The 22,780-nt window shown below is 44.6% G+C and overlaps 1 protein-coding gene across 3 annotated transcripts in view; it reads right to left on the reverse strand.

Moving 5' to 3' along the window:
• The window catches only part of MMP24 (matrix metallopeptidase 24), a 701,821-nt gene that overhangs the window by 288,107 nt on the left and 390,934 nt on the right, over window positions 1-22,780 (reverse strand). For 2 of the 3 annotated variants that reach the window (XM_069243836.1, XM_069243839.1), the window contains one exon: window positions 6,243-6,359. The exons of the other annotated variant lie outside the window; for it this stretch is intronic. In XM_069243836.1, the coding sequence (XP_069099937.1) occupies window positions 6,243-6,359 (117 nt within the window). The remainder of the gene's footprint in view (window positions 1-6,242; window positions 6,360-22,780) is intronic. 3 annotated transcript variants of the gene reach the window in all.

Below are 22,780 nucleotides of genomic sequence, written 5' to 3' on the forward strand. Positions count from 1 at the left end.
GACATCAATGTGTCCATAGTATCCCCAGTACAGCTAAAAATATTTGTTCTCCCAAAGTGTTGCATTGCATTTAAAATACTGTATGGGGTGACGTATAAGGAACTGAGACATTAGCATTAGCACATTGTCTGTTGGGGGCTGTCTCAATAACGGAGCCTTCTGTGTTGGGATGGTACTTCTTTAACTTTCACTGCAGTATTTTTCTTCTGAGATGAAGCTTCCCCGTGAATGGATGTATAACAGAGACAACAATGATGTGAAGGTTTGAGTTTCTATAAAAATAATTTGCCCTGAAATGATTTATACGTAATTTTGAAGCTAACTTTGTGCCTGTCCAAAGAGGATATATAATTCAAATGTAGCCTACTGAATTGCCTTTTCTGTTTGTTTTTAATGGAAATTGCACCTAAGTTACATTACATGATCTTGAGCGAAAATAGCTGATCCAGTTAACAAGTATGGTATCCTACTGATCTGTAGTGTCTCAGTTACTGTGAGTGACTTTTAAATCTGAGGCACTAAAACCTTGCAGGATTCTGTGAAGAAAAGCAGTAATTTGGGATTTTAGCAACAAATAAAGTGACACTAACATCATTAGTTGGTGGTTGTGAAATTAGGTGATTAGACATATACGTTTGTGTTCCTGAGACCCTCTTGTGAGAAGAAAAAATATCATTTGGCCTACTGGCTGTAAAACTCTACATTCGCTGAGCGAATGCAAGAACTACATTTGGCATTGCGTTATCAAACCTGGAGTTGCTTGCTCTCCATAAATTCTGAATTATAGGGATGTATGGAAACTTAAGAAAAAACTTTTATGGTCAACACAGTCACTGAGTCTCGGGTGGAAAAGAGGTATAAAGTGTCCAAAATTGCACCACAATAGGAGCCAGGAAACTACGAAATGTAAAGAGCTTTGGGCCTGTAATGGGCTGAAAAGTGCTATTTATTTACATACATCAATATAATTCAATATAACACAAAACAAAGATGTTTGCATCAGGGGTCTTAAACAAAATCAGTATCCCAGTGAACATCACAACTGCTCCAATTCTCCAACAATTTAGAAAGGACCTAAAGACAATTTTCTTCAGACAACTTTACCCACTGACATCACAGCATTCTACCACCTACTAGACATTCTGCTTCACTGTAGATCAAGATTTGTACTTTAGGTATAAGCTGCGTGTTCATCTCTCTGTGGCTCAACAGCATGGTCTAAATAAAACAAATTTTAGGACATAAAGACACATAACTACAGTGCCAATGAACAATGTTCTATTACAATTTATGGAGATTTATTAATATATTATCTAAGCAATAGAGTTCTGATGAAAACATGCAAGACCTCTCTCAAAGAGATGTGGATTGGGTGAGCAGTGGACTCATAAGCAGGTATTGGACTCCTAGAAAAAACAAGTAGAATCAAGTTCAAATTGGATATCATGGTCAGAGTCACAAACTGTCAGTCAGCATTTCAGTAGTAATGGAAATGTTTTTATAGGCTGGGCGCCACCTCACACCTCATTCCATATGGACATCATTTCTAAAGGGGATATCACAGATCATGCTTGCACATTTGTAGAAAGTCCTTACTGAGAGGTTGACAGAAATTGGAGCCTACTTTCATGAGAGACGGTGACCTTCAAACTGGTCCACTGACCAAGATTAGAGGCATCTAACCATAAGTAAAAGAACAGTGAGAGGGAAGGTATCCACGCCTGAAACCTTCCATCGCCTTTGTAACAGCCTGTGGAGCTCTGGGTGCGCTCAGTCATGTGGTGTCAAAGAACAGGAGAATTTCTAGAGGCGACTTCAACGAGATATCCCATTGCTCAGAAACTGCAGTAATCAAACAGAAGTAGATTTACAGAACTATTGTAGCTCAAACTGAAGTCCTGTGATATTTTATCAACTAAGCGCTAGGTGTTCTGAAATTAGTCTCCTACTCACAGACAACAGAAGTAAGTGGGAGAGGGCAATATTCGCCAGGCCTACACTTTTTCAGGGCCCAACCTTGAGTTGCAAAATTGGCCTGTACTGTACATTAATTATAGGAATTATAGCATGGTACATCACTAGATGGTACCTAATTCTGGAGTTGCAATGTTTGTCTTTCCTTGGAGGATATATCTTTTTATATTTAGAATCAAATCCTTAATGATGTGTGGAGCCCATATGAAATTTTTGACAAAGGCCACACAAAAACTTATGACACGCCTCCTCGTCTTCAACGTACACCCTCTTGTCATGTTGTGTGAAACATGCCCAGTGGGATCTGTACACTCAAGGTACAGTCCAACAAATATTAGGAAAGTGCACATACTAATCACATATGAATGTGAACAAAAATGGATCATTTTAATTTATGTAAGCACCCTGTGCCTTGCCGAAAAATGTAATTTTCACTCCATTCAGATCTAGAAAAAAATATTTTTGCGTTTGCCCTCAAATTGCTTGAAGTTTTTTCAATCGTTTGAATTTATTGATTCAAACTTTATTAAAGTATTGTGCTATGTGTGTTGCGTTTTACTGAAAGTGTTTTGAAAATGTGTCAGTTTATATTGTAATGCAATATATGTATGTAAGGAAAGTAGGAAGTTTTATTTTGTTGTGGAACTCTAGCTAATTTGACTTAAGGAGGTATTCACCTTGTTGGACGTTTCAAATGAGCCCAACAACAATCAACATATGATAAAACAAAGATATTGATTTAGAATCGTATTTAAAATAAAGATAGATTGGGACTCCACTACTGTTTTCTGTGGCTTGCAGAGAATAATTTGCCTTTTAAATTGTCCGGCGTAACTCGTGAGTGATGAATAGGATATCGTATATGACTCTAGCTGAACTCAGAGTGCTCTCATCAAATCAGGGAATTTACTGATAAGTCTTCTAGAACATATTTTGTGTTTCTCAGCCAGGTAAAAGGGGAAGGGGACCATGGGGTCTACACCTTGCAGTACCTTGGTTTGGTCTCTAGGCAGTCCATCTTAACCAAGTGTTACATTTTTCATGACCAACAGCTATATGGGAGAAATGTACTGCAGTAAAACATGAAAGCTACGCCGATAATAGTAAAAATCAGATTTTTATGTCGGGTATATTTGTGTGTAAACATTACCTATTGAGACTTTTATTTTACAAGCTTTTAACATACATCTGTACTCCCTGTGGCCCTTGCAGTTCATTGTATAATTTAGTTAGGTCTCCCCTTCTCAGTCTGCCCTTACATTTCTCCTTTAGGATTTTTATTGGTATTTTTCCATTGATTATTATTTCACATAATTCACATTTTTTCAGTCGTGGGATCTTCGTTTCTTGCTGTATCATCACAGTTTAGAATCCCTGACTCTTAAAGTGGCCTACAATTGAACACAGCCTGCCTCTGAAACAACATTCCCCTTGGACGTGAGCGTGAAAGTATTACCCGGCCCCTGGCTAGTATTCCTTCTCATCCTAACGCATGCTTAACGTTCCCCATTAGGAATAGTGCCACGAGTTTAAACGCTTCAGGCCATATAGCATTTTGCCCCTGAATTCTCCGTGTCCTCAATGAAAAAGGCTGCTTTACAGACCTCTCGACTCCACCTATAGGTGATGCCCTGAGGATACTTCCTTACCTCATAAAAGCACCTGTGCTGCTCACAATTCCCACTTAGGAGGCGCGTCTGTCATTTCGCTTAGAACACGAGAATCATTATCATTTGTTTAACTCCTTTGTTCATTTTAATTTTACAGATTTCACGTATTTTGCTTTTCATTTCGAGTTTGTCTAACCCAACCGAGGCAAGCCACACCTAGCAGAACACATGTCACAGAAACATTGTGTATGGGCTGTTTGATGGGAATACCTTCTGCAGCCACACTTCGTACTACAGAAGAGGATGCATTTCTGAAATTGAATGACAGAGGCACATCCTGAACTTGCATACTGTTGAACTATGTCTGAATCTGGATAGAATACTATTTCAGAAATGGTTCAGGATGTGCCTCTGTCATTCAGATGTACATGTGTGACTCTAGCCTTGTCCACGGCACCTGAACTGATCTACTCAGTCTATTGTAAAGCTATACTCTTCGCCTCAGTCAAAAGCAACATGCACAGATCAAAGTCTGATGAAGCAGCAAGTGGCTCCACCATATTAAAAAGTAGAGCATTAGGTCGAGGGTGCAAAGTTTTACCTTTTCTTGAATAATGTCTGTTGTTCTTACATACTTAATTGTTAAATATACGAACAGTTAAGCAGGCGTTATTAGGACTTAAGGACCGTCAGGGCCATCCATATGACTTATAAATTCCATTTGACCACAGACACAATTCATATTTATGTTGGATTAACATGGTATAAACAGATATACACTAAAATTGCTTTTCGGGTTATTCTACTGCAAATGAACCACGCTCATCATATTAGCATCACAGATTCTTTCTCCTATCCTCCTGGGAAGACTTTACAGTCATTTGAGTTTGAGACAGATATTGAGATTTATAGAGTGAGCAAATACCCGAGGGTGTCCTGGCGCTAAAAAAGCTCCCGGACACCCTCGGTTATCAATCTTATTACATGATTAGAAATATGTACACTGCTGTGTACAAAGCATGGAAAGACAATGCTCTCGGCAACTCAGTCCACTGCCCAGTGATATATCTCACATTGACTCCCCCTTGTGTCAATACTTAAGGTTACATTGATCCTGCTTACAATTCATAATAATGGCCCTTGTCAGTAATTGATTGTACTGATTGTGGGTATTGTACTGAAATGTGCGTGTATATGCATTTATATGGCACTTTGACACCCTCCGTGGCCTACCTCATGCATTAGAAAACTACATAAAAAATACATCTACATGGCTCTATGTCAGAATATTGACCAACATATAAACTACTATAATATAGTAACAGTATACTATAAAGATCGGTGTAAATGTATTTTTCTTAGCTCCAAATCTATCTTCAAAATCTATATCGTCATGGTATGTGTGGAGTTAAAGCTCAACAATTTGTTAGTTTGTCATCTAAACTTTTCAATCGGTGGTTTGAGTTTAACTGCAGGCTCCCCATTGCCACTATTCTTTTCATTGTAATGATTAGTTTAGGACCATGATGGACTCCAACACAAGAGATTAAATGCAGTCCTGTACAAAAAGAGCCCATCACTGGGGTCTACTTTTATATATGAGATAGAGAACCCCATGCCGCACATTAAAAGGATATTGCAAGTCAGCGAGGAGTTCTATGACTATATAGAGGAACAAGACTAAATGCCAAGTTCCTTTATACGTTCATGGAATTTCAAGGTGACTTTCAATATCCTTGTAAAGTATGCCAGGGGATATTTTATTTCTTGTAATGCATTGTCACTGCATCATCCTTCCCTCAAAACAGTTGGAGGCATATTTACAAGAAAGTGGTTCATCATAGACGACGCACCACTTTTCTTGTACCCCCTCCCACCGGCACCAATCAACACCATGGCAGTCATTGGCATAATAGCCACAAAATTGTTTTTATGCTATTGTGGCTCTTTGCTTCACTAGCATCAAAAATGTTGATGCTAGTGCAGCAAAGCACAGGGAGGCACACTGAATATAATGGGTGAGTCATTTTAACGCCTGCTCTGCACATGTGTTACAAATGACGGAAAAAATGGTGGAGTGAAATACTTGCATTCATTTTGCCTGACACATGCATAATGTGGTGCAAGGGGTCACAAAGTGGAGCAATGCAAGATGCAAGCATTGTGCCACCTTGCAATTATGGTGCGGCAGAAAAGCCACCTTAGCGCCACCTTAGCATAAAAAAAGTGACACTCTGGCGATGCTAAAGTGGGGCAACGGGCTTATAAATATGCCCGTGAAGTCTTGGTGCCTTGTCCTTTCAAATGAAAAAGGTAGTATGATTGTAGACATGGATAGCGGAAGCAGTAGTGTGAAAGTAAACACAAGAAGAGCAGTTAGTAATTTATTGCAAAAATAAATTCGAATCAATTAAAAGTAAGTCACATTAAAAGAATTCAGTAGCCCGGAATGTGTATAAATATGTAGGGAATCTAATGTTTATGTAGGTACCTTTATCATGTCGAAAATGAGTTATTACAGTTGAGCAGCTATGTCATTTAGTTGTTGCAGGTGACTAGAGACATCACAGCTTGACTGTAGTGAGGAAATTAGTTAAAGGATTTTATACAAGAATACCAGGCTTCCATGTTTGATATATGTCTATATAGTTACAGTACCTGTATGTGATGTGCCTCTGCCGCCACTTCTGTCCAGTTAGTGCATAGCGTTTATTTCTTCGTCTATGACTCAAATTGGGGTGATCTGGAACTCCACATCGAGGTTTTTTCATCCACCTGCAAAGGATCATCAGTGCATTATCAGCAACGGTACATACAAAAGTCATCAAACTATTCCCTTATAGTAACAGACTTGTAAATTAAGGCCCATATTTATACTTTTTAGAGCCGCATTTGCGTCATTTTTTGACGCAAAAGCGGCACAATTGCGGCACTAAAAAAGTATAAATATGGGCCTAAGAATCTAGGTTTGTTGAAATAAGTGATTGCGATATTATTAAATCTAGAGGTTGGCGAGCCTCTCAAAGCTCGAGCCACGATCGAGCCTAAAGCCTGCCTTTGGATCATCTCGAGACTTGACCCTGCTTCTGGCAGGCAGGTCGTTCCATACACCGCTGCCCCGTGCCGCCTCCACTCAGCTGTCACTGTTCTTGCCATTTTCTCCAGAGTGCTTCCTGAGTGCTTCTGAGCAACCTGCCGCTGAGCCCCACAGCCTGCCCCCTCCCTCCTCCTCGAATCTCTATCCATTTTGCCCATTCCACCCGCTGAGCCCCGCGGCCCCGCCCCACTACCTCCTCCTCGAATCTCTGTTCATTTTTCCCATTCCCGCTGCCGAGCCCCGCGGCCCCGCCCCCTCCCTCCTCCTCGAATCTCTGTCCATTTTGCCCATTCCTGCCGCCGAGCCCCGCGGCCCGCCCCCCTCCCTCCTCCTCGAATCTCTGTCCATTTTGCCCATTCCCACCGCTGAGCCCCGCAGCCCCGCACCCCTCCCTCCTCCTCCAATCTCTGTCCATTTTGCCCATTCCCGCCGCCGAGCCCCGCGGCCCCGCCCCCTCCCTCCTCCTCGAATCTCTGTCCATTTTGCCCATTCCCGCCGCTGAGCCCCGCGGCCCCGTCCCCCCCGCTTCCCCATTCGCCGATCTCTCCCTCCTCCCAGCTGCCACTCCCACCCACCTCCCCTCTTATGGCAGCTGCGGCGTAGATGCGCGCTTCTGGCGCACTGAAGGCACACCAGAGGCAAGCCTGTCTGCGCGCGTCCGTGCCCGGACCGCACCCAGCGCCATTCTCCCTGACCCGCAATGCTCCCACACCTCCCCACGCTGCTATACTGCCAGTGACCTCCACACCCTCAAACCAGGACGCCCCCCCACCTGCTTTCAGTCCTCCCCAAAGAACACCAAGGGACCTATCTCCTGCCAAGCCTGCCGCTTCACCTTCACCCTAAAGCACTGTGACAGACCTGCCAAAAACCACCTCAGCTGCATCCTACTCAACACCCGCTCCATCCACAAACACGCAATTAAACTATGGGACGTACTAACCTAAACCTCACCGGACATCGCCTTCCTCACCGAAACCTGGACAAACTCAGCCTCAGAACCCAACATAGCCATAGCCATCCCTGAAGGCTACAAAATCACCAGAAGAGACCACACCAACAAAACCAGGAGGAGGAATCGCCATAGTCCACAAAAGCACCCTCAGAGTCTCGAGCAGCACCCATGACACCCTCAACCTCGCCGAGAACCTCCACTTCAAAATCCACATCAACGCCAACACCACCCTCAAAGGAACTCTGATCTACAGACCCCCAGGCCCCCGTTCTCAATTCTGCGACGCCATCGCCGACATCGTAAGTGCCAACGCCCTCGACTCCACAGAATACATCCTCCTCGGCGACCTGAACTTCCACCTAGAAAACAACAATGACACCAACACCACCAACCTGCTGGACAACCTCGGCCTCAAACAACTCGTCACCTCACCCACCCACTCCGCAGGCCACACACTCGATCCCGTCTTTTCAGCCAGCAACCACATCTCCTTCAGCCACACCACCGAACTCAGCTAGACAGACCACCGCTGCATCCACTTCTCCTACCAGAAACCAGTCACTCACCACCACCGCACACAACCCCCCGAAGCAACTGGAGCAAAATATCAACAGATCACCCTCGCCCGGGTCCCACCGCCTGGGACCCCGGACCCCAACACAGCCGCCACCAACCTGCATCGCTGGATAGAAGACTGCGCCAACACCCTCGCACCACTCAAAAAAAAAAAAAACACCCTCCACAAAATCAAGGCCAGCTGGTTCACCCCAGACCTACAGGAATCCAAACGGCTATGTCGCAGAATGGAAAAAACCTGGCACCTTGAACCTACCAACTCCAACCACATTGCTTTCAAGGATGCCATATGCAAACATCACCAACTGATCCGCACCAGCAAAAGGACCCACTTCAAAAACGCATTGACACCAACGCTCACAACAGTAAAGAACTCTTCGGCATCATCAAAGAGCTCTCCACTCCCAGGACCTGCTCCAACGAACGCCTGCCATCACAGGAGTTCTGTATCTCATTCGCAACCCACTTCCATCGAAAGATAGAAGAAATCCACAACAGCTTCAACCCCCAGCTGACTACAAACACCCACGAACCCAACGCCCAAAGCAACACACACCTCCTCCACACCTGGACCCCCATAAACATAGAAGACACTGCCAACACCATGGCCTTCATCCACTTCGGATCACCATCGGACCCCTGCCCACACAATATCTTCAATAAAGCAAACATCATCATCGCTCCCCACCTCTGCAACATTATCAACAGCTCCTTTGAGTCAGCCACCTTCCCAGAAAGATGGAAGCATGCAGAGCTCAACGCCCTGCTGAAGAAGCCAAAGGCAGACCCAGACGACCCCAAGAACTACCAGCCGATCTCCCTCCTCCCCTTCCCAGCCAAGGTAATCGAAAAAATTGTGAACAGCCAATTATCCCGGTTCCTGGAAGACAGCAAGGCGCTCGACACCTCCCAATCCGGATTCCACAAAAACCACAGAACCGAGACCACACTCATTGCTGCCACAGACGACATCAGGACCATGCTTGATGAAGGAGAAACAGCAGCACTCATCCTCCTGGACCTCTCCGCAGACTTCCACACGGTATGCCATCACACTCTCCGCACATGCCTCCACAACGCTGGAATCCGCGACAAGGCACTCGACTGGATCTCGTCATTTCTCGCAGGCAGAACCCAGAGAGTCCGCCTCCCACCGTTCCTGTCAGAAGCCTCCAGATTCATCTGTGGCATCCCCCAAGGATCATCAGTCAGCCCCACGCTCTTCAACGTTTACATGGCCCCACTCGCCAACATCGCACGAACACACCACATCAACATAGTTTCCTACGCAGACGACACTCAGCTCATCCTCTCCCTCACGAAAGACCCTACAACTGCAAAGAACAACCTCCCCAACGGACTTCACGCCATCGCCAGCTGGATGGAATCAAGCCACCTCAAGTTAAACACAGACAAGACAGAAATCCTCATATTTGGCACCAACCCCTCAGCATGGAACGACTCCTGGTGGCCCACCTCCCTAGGATCCGTACCCTCACCCACGCAGGCAACCTGGGAATCATCTTTGACTCCACACTCAGCATGACTCAGCAGGTCAACGCCATCTCCTCTTCCTGCTACAACACTCTCTGCATGCTCTGCAAGATCTTCAAGTGGATCCCCGTCGAAACCAGGAAAACCATCACCCACGCCCTGGTGAGCAGCCGGTTTGACTACGGAAATGCCCTGTATGCAGAAACAACAACCAAACTCCAAACAAAGCTGCAAAGAATCCAGAACACATCTGCCTATCTCATTCTTGACGTCCCACGCCGCAACCACATCTCCCCCCACCTCAGAGACCTACACTGGCTACCAGTATCAAAGAGGATCACCTTTAAACTCCTCATCCATGCACACAAAGCCCTCCACGACACAGGTCCAGCCTACCTCAACGACAGACTCACCTTCCACACCCCCACTCGCAATCTTCGCTCCACCAGCCTCGCCCTTGCCTCCGTCCCCCGCATCCGCCGCACCACCGCCGGAGGAAGATCCTTCTCTCACCTAGCCGCCAAGACCTGGAACTCCCTATCACTCCACCTTTGCCAGACAGAAGACCTCTTGAGGTTCAGGAAACGCCTCAAGACATGGCTTTACAACCAGTAGCTCCCCCCCCCCCAGCGCCTTGAGACCCTAACGGTTGAGTAGTGCGCTTTATAAATCCCTTGATTGATTGATTGATTGAGACTCCATGGCAACTTCAAGCCTGCAACAAGGTGAGCCTTCCTATGGCTTTTGCCTGCCAACCTCGCCCTACCATCACGCACCAAAAGGTATAAACAAGGCATTAACTTCTCTGGTAAAAAGGAGAGACTAATAGATATCCATTTAGTTGCTGATTTTTACGAAGTGCAACCACGAAACCCTGGAGTAATTGCAGCTTTCCACTTAACTAAACTGTGTGATCTTAGACAATTTTCTTTTGACCGATCCTCCGTTTCACTTCACTGTCGCTTATGAAAGCACCTTCAAATACTTGATTTCATCATATCAGCTTTACAGAAAAACCTACTATGTTTGATTTAATAGACTATAATGTTTCTTTCTCTATAACAATCTGGGCCAGGTACAGGGTTCACATTACAACTGCCTTGCCTTTTAGTTCACTGATGACACCTTTGCCAGAGTGGGGGTGCAAGTAGAACTGGTACTTGGGTCAGGTTTTAAAACTATCACTTTCAATAAATAAGTCTTAGTGAAGTGCTAGAAAAAAACACTTTTTAATTTTGAAGAAACTTTAGCATATTTTAAGTGATGTTTGTTGTACGATTTGCATTGCAAACATTTTTAGGTCTTGTCTTATGTACAGGTTCTGAGAGTCAAGCCAGATCCTTGGCTCGGCCCTGTTAATTTGTTAGCTCGACCACCACTAGCTTAAGCCCTTCCTAATACATTCGGAAATTATTTAAAATACTTCAGGCGCAGGGAGTGAGCATATCAGAGCACGTCCCCTTATCCCATGTGCTCTGCCGTGTGCTCTGCCGTCATTCGTGCTTCACAAGCATCAAATCAGTGGAAAAATTGAAAATATAATGCGAAGAAATGCACAAAAACCAAACACAGATATGAATAAGTCATTTAATGATCTAGGATCAGGTTAATGAACATTTGGCTGCACGCTTGAGAGAGGAAACGTACCCCATGCTGTGGCGTTTGAAAAACTTGCAGTTTCCGGATCCCAATTAACATGTGCGTGAGAAGGGAGGAACGGGCTTCTAGCGAGCGCCTGTGCTGCCATTTACTGACCTCGCCTTCATGCCTTCATATCAGTGCACGCTCATTTCTGCAGTATGCATTCTCCCCTTTAAGGAACCATTCAAGAAATATGAGCGTTCCAGACTGGCCACAAACTTAAAAAGGCAATTTGTCATGCCTTTTGCAGTAATTTAGTCCCGCTACTATTTAGTGACTAAGATGTCTCCTAGAGGTGAGACCTAGTAGCTTCTGCCTTGCCAGCCCGCATGAAATCGCCAGCCCTGACTTCTGTGAGGAACAGGGATGAAGAAGCGGGCACTGCTGATGTCAGAAGACATCCCGTCACTTCATCGTATCTCCGTACAGAAGTGTATGAATAGATACAGGGTTTAAATGGCCTGGGCATGTGATAGAGCGGTCCGTACTAATAATTTACCTGTATTCGGACGCTCTTTAGGCCGATGAATCTTTTGACTAAGTGGGACTCTCCGTACTCTTAATCAATCGATTTCATTAAAATCAATAATCAATAACGAACATAAGCAATACCTTGATCAACATAACACTTAACAATCAACCCAGAATACATTTCGGCGAACCCTGACCTTTCAGTCAGGAATAACCACACCAGTTTATTCAAAGTTAGTGAATTTATTTCCCTATATTAACAAAGCTAGCACAATGTAGATGTGTCTCAACACTAAATGATAAACATATATGAACATTAATAGCTGTCCATAACGGTGAAACAAGTGCAGTCTATGTAGCATTTGAATCACAAGGCATCCGATAATAGCAATGCAAATCACTAATACGATAATCTGTAACGAACTAATTGCATACATTTAGTCAGCATAACAAGATCTCCAATTGCATCGTGCGACATAAGGAAACCTCGTCTAACCTCAAATTAGCATCGGCATGTGGGACTTCATGCAAAAACAATTTAGCAACATAAATTTAGAAAAACTCCTAACTAGGGCTCTTATCAAAATCAGCAGTTGGTTACCTAAAAGAAACACAATGCAATTTTACAATTTCCTTTCATATTTACCAATTACGATCAGCATTCAAGGAAGTCTTTGTCTCACAGGTACCGTTTCTCGATCAGCATGGGTACCGTTTCGATCAGCATAGGACGGGGCAAAGGGGCAGGGGTGGACGGGGCAATTGCCTCACGGCGGCAAGGTAAAACTACTACTTCATGCAAGGGATCAAATCAAAGTTAAAGTCTCTAGGGCCAGAATCATTTAAAGTCTCTTTCTCTCGATTAGAGAAAGCATCAGAGTCTCTCAAAATGGCGTCGCAGCAAAGTGGGCCATAATAGCTACGAAGTCTGCAAAATGGCGGGTATCGAGCTGGTAATGGCTACCTTCTTCTCGTGCACCTGGGTTTTATAGACAACAGTTCAAATCCAGTAGGGTCTTCCATTGGAGGGTTCATAGGTTAGCTTCAAATTGTCCAATCAAAAACAACAGTTCTCAAGCTTTTACTTAAGCATACATTATCCTTGGAGATGGGTACGCAAGTTGCAACATTTTATGCCAATTAACTCACTTTCAGAGCTTCCATTGTCCGCACCAGCAGATCGACCTTGGAGTAAAGAGAAAATATGCCAGGCTGGCACGAAACCTTAAGATAAGCATGTGAACGGTCTCAGTGGAAAAGTACAGCTTCAAGCAAAAATACACGTTTATTAGCACAGTGGAAAAATACGAGCATCTAAACCGTGAGACCAGGCCACTAGGCCGAAGCCTGCACTAAAGTAATGCTAAGCTAAAACATTTCAAATGAGCAAATCATAGCACACGTTTACGATTATGTCGGATTAGTGCAATTCTAATACACCACGTTATATAAAGCACGCTTATAAATGTTGGCAAACTACTCTGAGGGCACATTTTGTCCCCGTACAATCTTTATTAGTTCGGTTAAAGTCACACATGATTATTTCACACTACGTTTACGTGTTAATAAATGTAAAACCTTCATTTTCTGCTTCATCAATCCCTCCTCTGATGACTACTTGTCATCACACCAAACCATGCCCACAAATTTTATTCCATTAAAATTCTGTCAGTTCTCTTTTCCTCTTAATTCCCCTAGTTTGCGCTTTGTATTCTTCTGCCATTCTTTTCATAATTTTCTCTTCTTTTCTTCTCTTAGGGCCAGATGTAGCAAAGGGTTTGCGCCTCGCAAACTGCGAAAATCGCCGTTTGCGAGGCGCAAAAGCCTCTTTGCTATTCAGCAATGCATATTGCGAGTCGGGAACGACTCGCAATATGCATTTCAGAATCGCAAATAGGAAGGGGTGTTCCCTTCCTATTTGCGATTCGGAGTGGAATGCAATTCCATTTGCGACCGCATATGCGGTCGCAAATGGAGTCGCAGTTACCATCCACTTGAAGTGGATGGTAACCCACTCGCAAATTGGAAAGGGTCCCCATGGGACCCCTTCCATTTTGTGAATGGACCCACAAATATTTTTTCAGGGCAGGGAGTGGTCCAAGGGACCACTCCCTGCCCTGAAAAAATACCGAAACTAAAGGTTTCGTTTTTTTTTTTAAGTGCAGCTCGTTTTCCTTTAAGGAAAACGGGCTACACTTAAAAAAAAAAACTGCTTTATTTAAAAGCAGTCACGAACATGGAGGTCTGCTGACTACAGCAGGCCTCCATGTTTGCGAGTGCCTATAGTCGCTATGGGGCCGCAATTTGCGACCCACCTCATTAATATTAATGAGGTGGGTCATTGCGACCCCATAGCGACTCGCAGACGGTGTCTGAGACACCGTTCTGCATACCAATTTGCGAGTTGCAAATTACGAGTCGCAGGGACTCGCAATTTGCAAGTCGCAAATTGGCGTTTTGCTACATCTGGCCCCTAATTCTTTCCATAATCATTATTATTCCCCTTTTTATTCCCCAAATTCCAAATATGCAAATTATAACTATCAAAATTCCCTTTATTATTTTTAGCAGTATTCCATTCCAAATTCCTCCAATCCAATGTCCCACTGAAGCAAGTCCTTTTCCAACCTTCTCCCACACTCCTGGTTCTTTCAATTCCTTCAAATCTGCACTCTCTTTTGTTAGATTAGCAAGCATAGTTTTAATTTTCACACTATTGTCTGGAATATAAGTACAACAGTGTCGTGCACCAAGCATTTTGCAAACGCCACCATCCTTTGCTAAAAGAATGTCCAAAGCAAGCCTATTTTGAAGAGTCATAGCTCTTTCCGCTGCAAGTTCAGCATCTATCAGGATTATAGCACCTGAAAACTTTGTCAACATGTTATCCACTATAGTAGACAACTTTCTTATTTTGATGGAATTCAGCACAACTCCCAATGAAGGAATCATTGCTCCAAATATATCTCCTACCACAGCAGCTGCGGTCTCTCTTTTCTGGATACGATGGGATCCAGATGTCTTTTGAATCATCGATAGGTCATCCAGTTGATAAACCTTTGGGAACACTATACCCAAATAACATCTCCCCCACCATCCCTTTGGAAGACGATAATAGGCATTATACCCACAAATGTAATATACACCTGGAATGACAGGGTCAAGTCCGTCCATCATGAATGTCCATTTGGCCTTAAAGATAAACGTATGTTTACACTCACTCGCTCCTACAAAAATGTTGTCATAATAAGATTCTCCTCGATATATACAAAATTTCCCTACATGCCAAGCATCTAAAGCTATTTTCCCTTGTGTCTTTATTGCAGCAAAATCATAATTATCTACTGAAGTCCTCTTATGTAGCTCCTTTTCTAATTTCGCCTTCATTTCTGCCCTTCTATCATCTGTGCGATCTAAAAAGCTTATTTCTATTGCAGAGAGCGAGCAGGTAAGGTTTTCCCTATGAGCATGAGCCGTTTCAAAAGGTTGCATTGGCTCGAAAAATTCCCTCATTATTTTAGCATCCCAATCTTTAGCAATCTGGCTTAGCTGCGCTATTATAGGAACATATGCAAAAGTAACATCATAATTCGAGTAAAAATACTGTAGGTTAGTTTGACCATAAAACCTAGACATTACTATACTACATGTAATCCCGTATGTAAGAGGCATGTGGTGATATGTCACCCCTTCCTTTACTGATGTCGGTATCTGTGTACATACGTAACAATCCTTCGCATCCATAGTCTCAACATATTCTGTTAGCAAGCGATAGAAAACGTTATACGAAAGCTCTTTCTTATCGTGCAAGAGTCTCTCATCCAATGCTAGTCTTTTCAATGCGGTTAGTTCGGTGACAGTAACAGGAGCAAGAGTAGAAGCATCAATTCTCTCATTCTCAGTCTTACCATGTATTCCAAGTATAATTGCCATTATTATTAGTACCCATGCAATTATCAAGCCTATACACACATGTTTACAATATTTCTTTCTATTGTTTTGCGTCATGATCTGTATAGAATCAGAGAGCTAGAAGCACCTATAAATGAAACTATTTAGCAATTCAGTTACAAAGCTGAACGAGCGCAATGTTCACACAGTCTTCTTCAAGAGGCCAGTCACTTATCGGTTAGCAGCATTTCTCTCAATTCGGCAATAACTCAGTCTTTATCAGTACAGCAAGTCTCATCCGGTTTAGCAATGTCTCAGCTGGTTGTTTGTTTCACGTTAGATTGTAGCAAGCAATATCATTTATTACTCTTTCAATCGACAGAGTCCATAAAACGTTTCTTTTCTATTGGTATCTCTTCTTCTTCTTCGTTCTCGATGCTTAGAGATACAAACTCGTCAGTCCAATCGTCATTGACTGCATATGCCCATTCAGGACCGGAATATCTCCTGTTTGGTATCCTTTTCCTTTTCAATTTTGCTTCTCTTTTCGATTCTGCCTCGCTGGTACTTTCCTCTTTTGTCAAGTCTTTTTCTTCACTTGAGGATTGTTCCACAACAGTCACTTCCTTTCTTTTCTCTTTCACTTTTGGCCTTTCTCCGTCGTTCAAACTTTCTTTAGTCCTTTCTTTTATTGGTGATATGCTTAGTCTCCTCTTTGCACCGTGTCCATTTGATGGACCTGCTATCTTTTCTGTGGAAGCTTGAACTTTTTCGTTCTGTTCTGCCTTGTCCCCTCCTTCCGGGGAATCAATCACGTTCTCTTTTTCTTTTTCTCTATCGTCTGCTTCTGGGAAAGCCCTCCTCTGATCAGGCTCTCCTGCTTTTTCACCTTTTTCGAGCCCTTCGTCACCGTTACTTTCGTCAGGCTCTTTATCACTTTCAGCTGCTTCAGGTTCCTTGTCACCTTCAGCTGCTTCAGGCTCTTTGCTACCCTCAGCTGCTTCAGGTTCTTTGTCACCTTCAGCTGCTTCGTCGCTGTCTGAACTTTCTCCTTGGTCTCCCCCAAGCGAGTTGGTCTCTTCGTCCTCAGAGAATATCTCTTTCTCTCCCGTTTCTGCCTGTTCGCTTTCAGTTCGGTTTTGCTCTGTCTCAGCACTCAGCACTGTTTTGTCAGGCACTGGCAGTTTTAGCGCTTCAACTTCCTCATCTGTGGGACACAACACCTTCTTTGTGTGACTGGCGTGAATCCAGTTGGGAACCCCCGCACACTTCACAGCGGTAGTTGTCGTCAGGATCACCTGGAAAGGGCCTTTCCAACGGGGTTCCAGACACGACTTTCTCACGTGCTTCTTTACCACGACCCAGTCACCTGCTTTCAGTGCGTGTCCTGGACCTTGGATCGGTGGCAAGGTGGTCGCTTCCACCTGGTGAGAGAAAGAGCGAACCACGTCAGCCAGACCCTTGCAGTAGTCTAACACCATATCATCTGTAATATTCAAAAGCGCGTTTGCGGGAACTGCAGGAAGTCTCATAGCCCTGCCCATGAGAATTTCGTGCGGAGACAATCCAGTCTTTCTATCAGGGGTGTTTCTCATTGACATTAGCACTAAGGGCAATGCGTCAGGCCATTTCAAATTTGTCGATGCACATATTTTCGCCATTCTTGATTTCAGTGTACCATTCATCTGCTCCACCAGTCCTGAGGCTTCAGGGCGATAGCTACAGTGCAGCTTTTGCTCAATGTTCAGCGCTTCGCAAAGTAACTTTATCACCTCGTTATTGAAGTGACTTCCCCTATCTGATTCCAAAGAGATCGGGAATCCGAAACGTGGTATTAACTCTCTCAACAATAGCTTTGCAACTGTAAGGCTGTCATTTCTACGTGTGGGGTATGCCTCAATCCAGTGACTAAAAATGCACACAATCACCAACACATACTTTAGACCTCCATGCACGGGCATCTCAATGAAGTCCATCTGCATACGACTAAAAGGCCCGCTTGCCCTACCAATGTGGCTCGCGTTCACAACTGTTCCCTTTCCTGGGTTCATCTGCTGGCAAGTGACACATCGATGGCAAACTGCTTCTGCAGCTTGACGAAATCTGGGGTTAAACCAATCAGTTTTGAACAATCTTATCATGGCATCTCTCCCTAGGTGAGCTTGTCCATGATAGAACCGCGCAAGCTATGATAAGAGACTGTTTGGCAAAACAAATTTTCCCTCATTTGAAACCCATAACTCGTCTGGTCTCTTTATACATTGTGATTTAATCCAGGAATCTCTTTCGTCCTCCCTGACGTTATTCTGTAATGCTTTTAATTCATCTATTGTATCTACGACCTTCAAGGCAAATGCTTCAGCTGGTTCGAGTTCTGGCTCACTTATTGAATTCCATTCGTCCCTGAGTAATATACAGTTCAAGGCACAAAATCTTGCGACTTGATCCGCATATGCATTTCCCAGAGAAACATAGTCCTGTCCTTTTGTATGAGCACTGCACTTTACCACTGCAACTTCGGCTGGCACTTGAATGGCGTGTAACAATTCCCTTATCCTCTCCCCGTTCTTCACTGGGGATCCTGAAGAAGTCAGGAAACCTCTCTGTGACCATAGTTGTCCAAAGTCATGCACAATCCCAAACCCGTATTGACTATCAGTGTAAATGGTGACTTTCATCAATGCAGACAGTTGACATGCTCTGGTAAGGGCTACAAGTTCTGCTACTTGTGCAGAATAGACTCCTTGCAGCCATCCCGCTTCCAAGACCCCTGTTACAGTACATACAGCGTATCCTGCTTTCAAAATCCCCATCCCGTCTCTTAGACATGAACCATCAACAAAAAGAATTTGGTCATTTTCATCAAGCTTAGTATCCTTAGGCCCATATTTATACTTTTTGACGCTAAACTGCGCTAACGCAGTTTAGCGTCAAAATATTTTGCGCCGTCTAACGCCATTCTGAAGCGCCATGCGGGCGCCGTATTTATGGAATGGCGTTAGACGGCGCAATCAGACCGGCGCTGCCTGGTGTGCGTGGAAAAAAAACACGTAGACCAGGCAGCTCCGGCGTTGGGAAAAAATGACGTTAGGGCGTCTTAAAATGGCGCAAGTCCGGTTGACGCTAAAAAATCGTCGTAACCCGACTTGCGCCATTTTTTTTCGACGCCCATCCCCCATCAACATGACTCCTATCATTGTAAAGATAGGAGTCATGCCCCCTTGCCCAATGGCCATGCCCAGGGGACTTCTGTCCCCTGGGCATGGTCATTGGGCATAGTGGCATGTAGGGGGGCACAAATCAGGCCCCCCTATGCCACAAAAAATAAATAAAAAAATACTTACCTAAACTTACCTTAATGTCCATGGGATGGGTCCCTCCGTCCTTGGGTGTCCTCCTGGGGTGGGCAAGGGTGGCAGGGGGGGTCCCTGGGGGCAGGGGAGGGCACTCTGGGCTCATTTTGAGCCCACTTGTCCCTTAACGCCATCCCTGACCCAGGCGTTAAAAAGCGGCGCAAATGCGCCGTTTTTGGCCACGCCCACTCCCGGGCGTCATTTTTGCCCGGGAGTATAAATACCACGTAAAGGCCTGGGAGTCATTTTTTAAGACGGGAACGCCTCCCTTGCATATCATTAACGCAAGGAAGGGGTTCACGCTAAAAAATGACGCACATTCCGGGAACTTTGGCGCTAGACGCGTCTAGCGCCATAGTATAAATATGGCGTTAGTTGGCGTTAGTTTAGCGTCGAATTTGCGTCGAAAAAAACGACGCAAATTCGGCGCAACCAGAGTATAAATACGGCCCTTAATGTCCGGTCGGGGTTTTGTGCAAAATTCAGTCACCTGAAGACAGTCGTGCTCGACGTCTTCCGCGTTCTCAATTTCAGCATTTTCTCCAGGAAGCAAGGTTGCTGGATTCAACGTAGTGCACCTTTTCAGCTGCACATTCGGTGAGCCCAGAATTATCGTTTCATACCTTGTGAGTCTTGCTCCAGTCATGTGCTGCGTTCAGGAGCGGGTCAAAAGTATCTCAACTGAGTGAGGGACCATGACTGTTACTGGGTGTCCCATCACTATTCCTTCACTCTGAGTGAGGCTGATACCAACTGCTGCTACGGCGCGCAAACACCCTGGGAGTGCTGCTGCGACCAGATCCAAAGTAGCTGAAAAATACGCTACTGGTCTGTTTACGCCACCATGGGCTTGAGTCAAGACAGACAAAGAACATGCATCACGTTCGTGGCAAAACAATGTGAAAGGCTTTGTGTAATCAGGCATACCTAAAGCTGGAGCCCTGCACATGCATTCTTTCAGTTCAACAAAAGCATCCATCTCATCTCCTTTCAACTCAATTTGATCCAAAGCATCCTTCTGGGTCAGTTTCAGTAGAGGCTTTGCTAGAGTCGAGAAGTTGGGAATCCACTGGCGACAGTAGCCCACCATTCCCAAAAACTTCCTCACCTCCCTCCTTGTCTTTGGTGGACTCATTTGAAGTATACTCGTTATTATTTCCTTCATTATTCTCCGTGACCCTTTCTCTATCTGGTGACCCAAGTATTTCACTTTCTTCTGACAGAACTGTAATTTGGAAGGAGACACTTTATGTCCATTCCTTCCCAAATGGTTCAACAGAGCAATGGTATCGGCTGTGCAGCCACTTTCTGTCTTTGATGCAACCAGTAAGTCATCAATGTACTGTACTAGGGTTGACTCGAATGGCAATTCTAATGCTTCCAGGTCTTTCTTTAGGATCTGATTGAAGATTGACGGTGACTCAGAAAACCCTTGAGGAATTCGACACCAACTGTACACTCTGTCTAAGAATTTGAAACAAAAGAGGAATTGGCTGTCCTCATGAAGAGGCACCGAGAAGAACGCTTGCGACAAATCGATGACTGAGAACCATTCGGCATCGCAAGGGACCTGGAACATTATCACAGCTGGATTCGGTACTACTGGGCAACACTTGACTATGATGTCATTTATTTTCCTCAAGTCCTGCACAAGTCGGACCTTTCCACTCGGCTTTATTAGTCCCATTATTGGTGAATTACATGGACTGCTTAACACTTCTTTCAGTACCCCCTGTTTTACAAATTCGTCAATAAGTTGAGCAACTTTCATGAGGGTGTCTTGTGCCATGTGGTATTGTGGGGTCTGGGGAAAGATTGCATTGGACTTTACAGTCACTTTCACTGGTTCCACTCCTTTCATCAATCCCACCTCTTTCCCTGTCATGTCCCACACTTCCTTTCCGACTGTTTCCCGTAACTCGACTGGAATATCCTCTTCAGTCATCATCGGGAAAAGACAAATCAGAGGATACTCTTCATCCACAGTTTCCATCTCGTCTCCCTCTACACTGTCCTCTTCTTCCCCATCACTGCTCGTCTGTATTGTTATTCCTTCATTCGAACACATGATCGAACAACCCAATTTGCACAATAGGTCTCTCCCTAATAGTGCTATCGGGCTTGAGTCACATACCACAAACTGATGTACCCCTTGATAGTTACCGATGCTGACTGGTACCGGATCTGTAATTGGGTTCGTCAGATGTCTGTTTGCTACTCCCACCACTTGAACTGTCCTCCCTGAGAGTGGCAAATTTGGTACTTCACTACTCTTAACAGTTGAACGTGTGGCTCCCGTGTCCACCAAGAACGAGACACGATGACCCATTACTCTTCCCTCCACGTACGGACCCTTTTGATCAACTTCCAAGGATGCTGCAAGCACACAATCTCCTTCTTCTTCTGAACTTTCACTCTCCCATACATTGTTTATTCCACTCTCACTGTGTAATGGGAACTGTTGTACGGTGCCATTTGTACTCATTACCTGACCCGAGACCTGTGGAGGAACCATCACTTGCTGCTGACTCATTGGTGCCAAGGGTATTTGCATTTGCTCATTAGGTACCATGGGTAACTGCTGTTGCATTGGCTGCATTTGCGTCATCTGCATACGGGGCATCTGCATCTGCTGCGGCTGCATAGGTTGCAATCCCTGCAACTGATTTATGGTCTGAAAATTTGGATTTGGACCTCTTATTTTCGGTCCCTTCATTGTCTGAAATGCATTGACATCATTGTTTTGCTGACCAACACCTACACCTGCACCTGCACCTTCCTGCACCACCATCGGGCATTCGCGTTTCCAATGACCTACGATTCCGCACACGTGACACGGCATCACCTTCTTCATTGCCTGCACACCCGTCACAACAGTGTTCAAATCCGGACCATTATTCACAAAACCTCCTCTGCCTCTGCCTTTTGCCTGTGGCTGAAACGCCATGTTTCCCTGTAACTGCGGCTGCGGTTGCGGTACCTGCTGTTGGAACCCTTGCATCCCTTGCAAACCTTGCAAACCTGTCTGAGCTGCCTTAAGCTGCATCATCATCACCTTCTCTTTCAGCTTCTTCTGTTTCACTTCAATTTCGTCGCTACAGTATTTCGCATAATTCAACACTTCGTCAATCGGTTTAGACTGCCAGCAAATCAAATGTGACTTTATCATCTGACTTATCTCTGGCCTCAGCCCTTCCACAAATCTAAACACAAAATGAAGCATGTCCTTCGCCTCTATTGTTTCCGTGCCACTGTAGTTCTTAAACGCCTTCAACAACCTCTCATAGTAACTGTGAATCGATTCCTTAGCCTCTTGGGCAGTTCGATCAATCTTCTGCCAATCCACATTTTTCGCGGGTACCTTCGTCTTCAAATGCTCAATCACCTTATAGTACAAGCTCATCACCATGGGTGATGGTGCACCCGTCTCCCTGTCTCTCTCTGGTTCACTTGTCGGCCAACCTACAGCTCTTTTGCAATCCTCCCACAAATCTGCCGGAACCACAATCTCAAAGAGAGTATTCAGGTCTTCCCAGAGACATTTTGCAAGCTTCACAAACCTGTCAGTCTGCTGATACCATTCAATCGGCTTCTCCCTCAGTTTGGGAAAATCGTCCGTAAAAGACTGAATATCGCTTCTGTGCCATGGTACATGTATTAATTTTCCCCCTGCTGTCTCCCTCATTGGTAACATGGTTACTGTCTCGCTGCTTGGTGG

The sequence above is a fragment of the Pleurodeles waltl genome, chromosome 7 (assembly GCF_031143425.1).
Source record: "Pleurodeles waltl isolate 20211129_DDA chromosome 7, aPleWal1.hap1.20221129, whole genome shotgun sequence".
Taxonomy (NCBI): Eukaryota; Metazoa; Chordata; class Amphibia; order Caudata; family Salamandridae; genus Pleurodeles; species Pleurodeles waltl.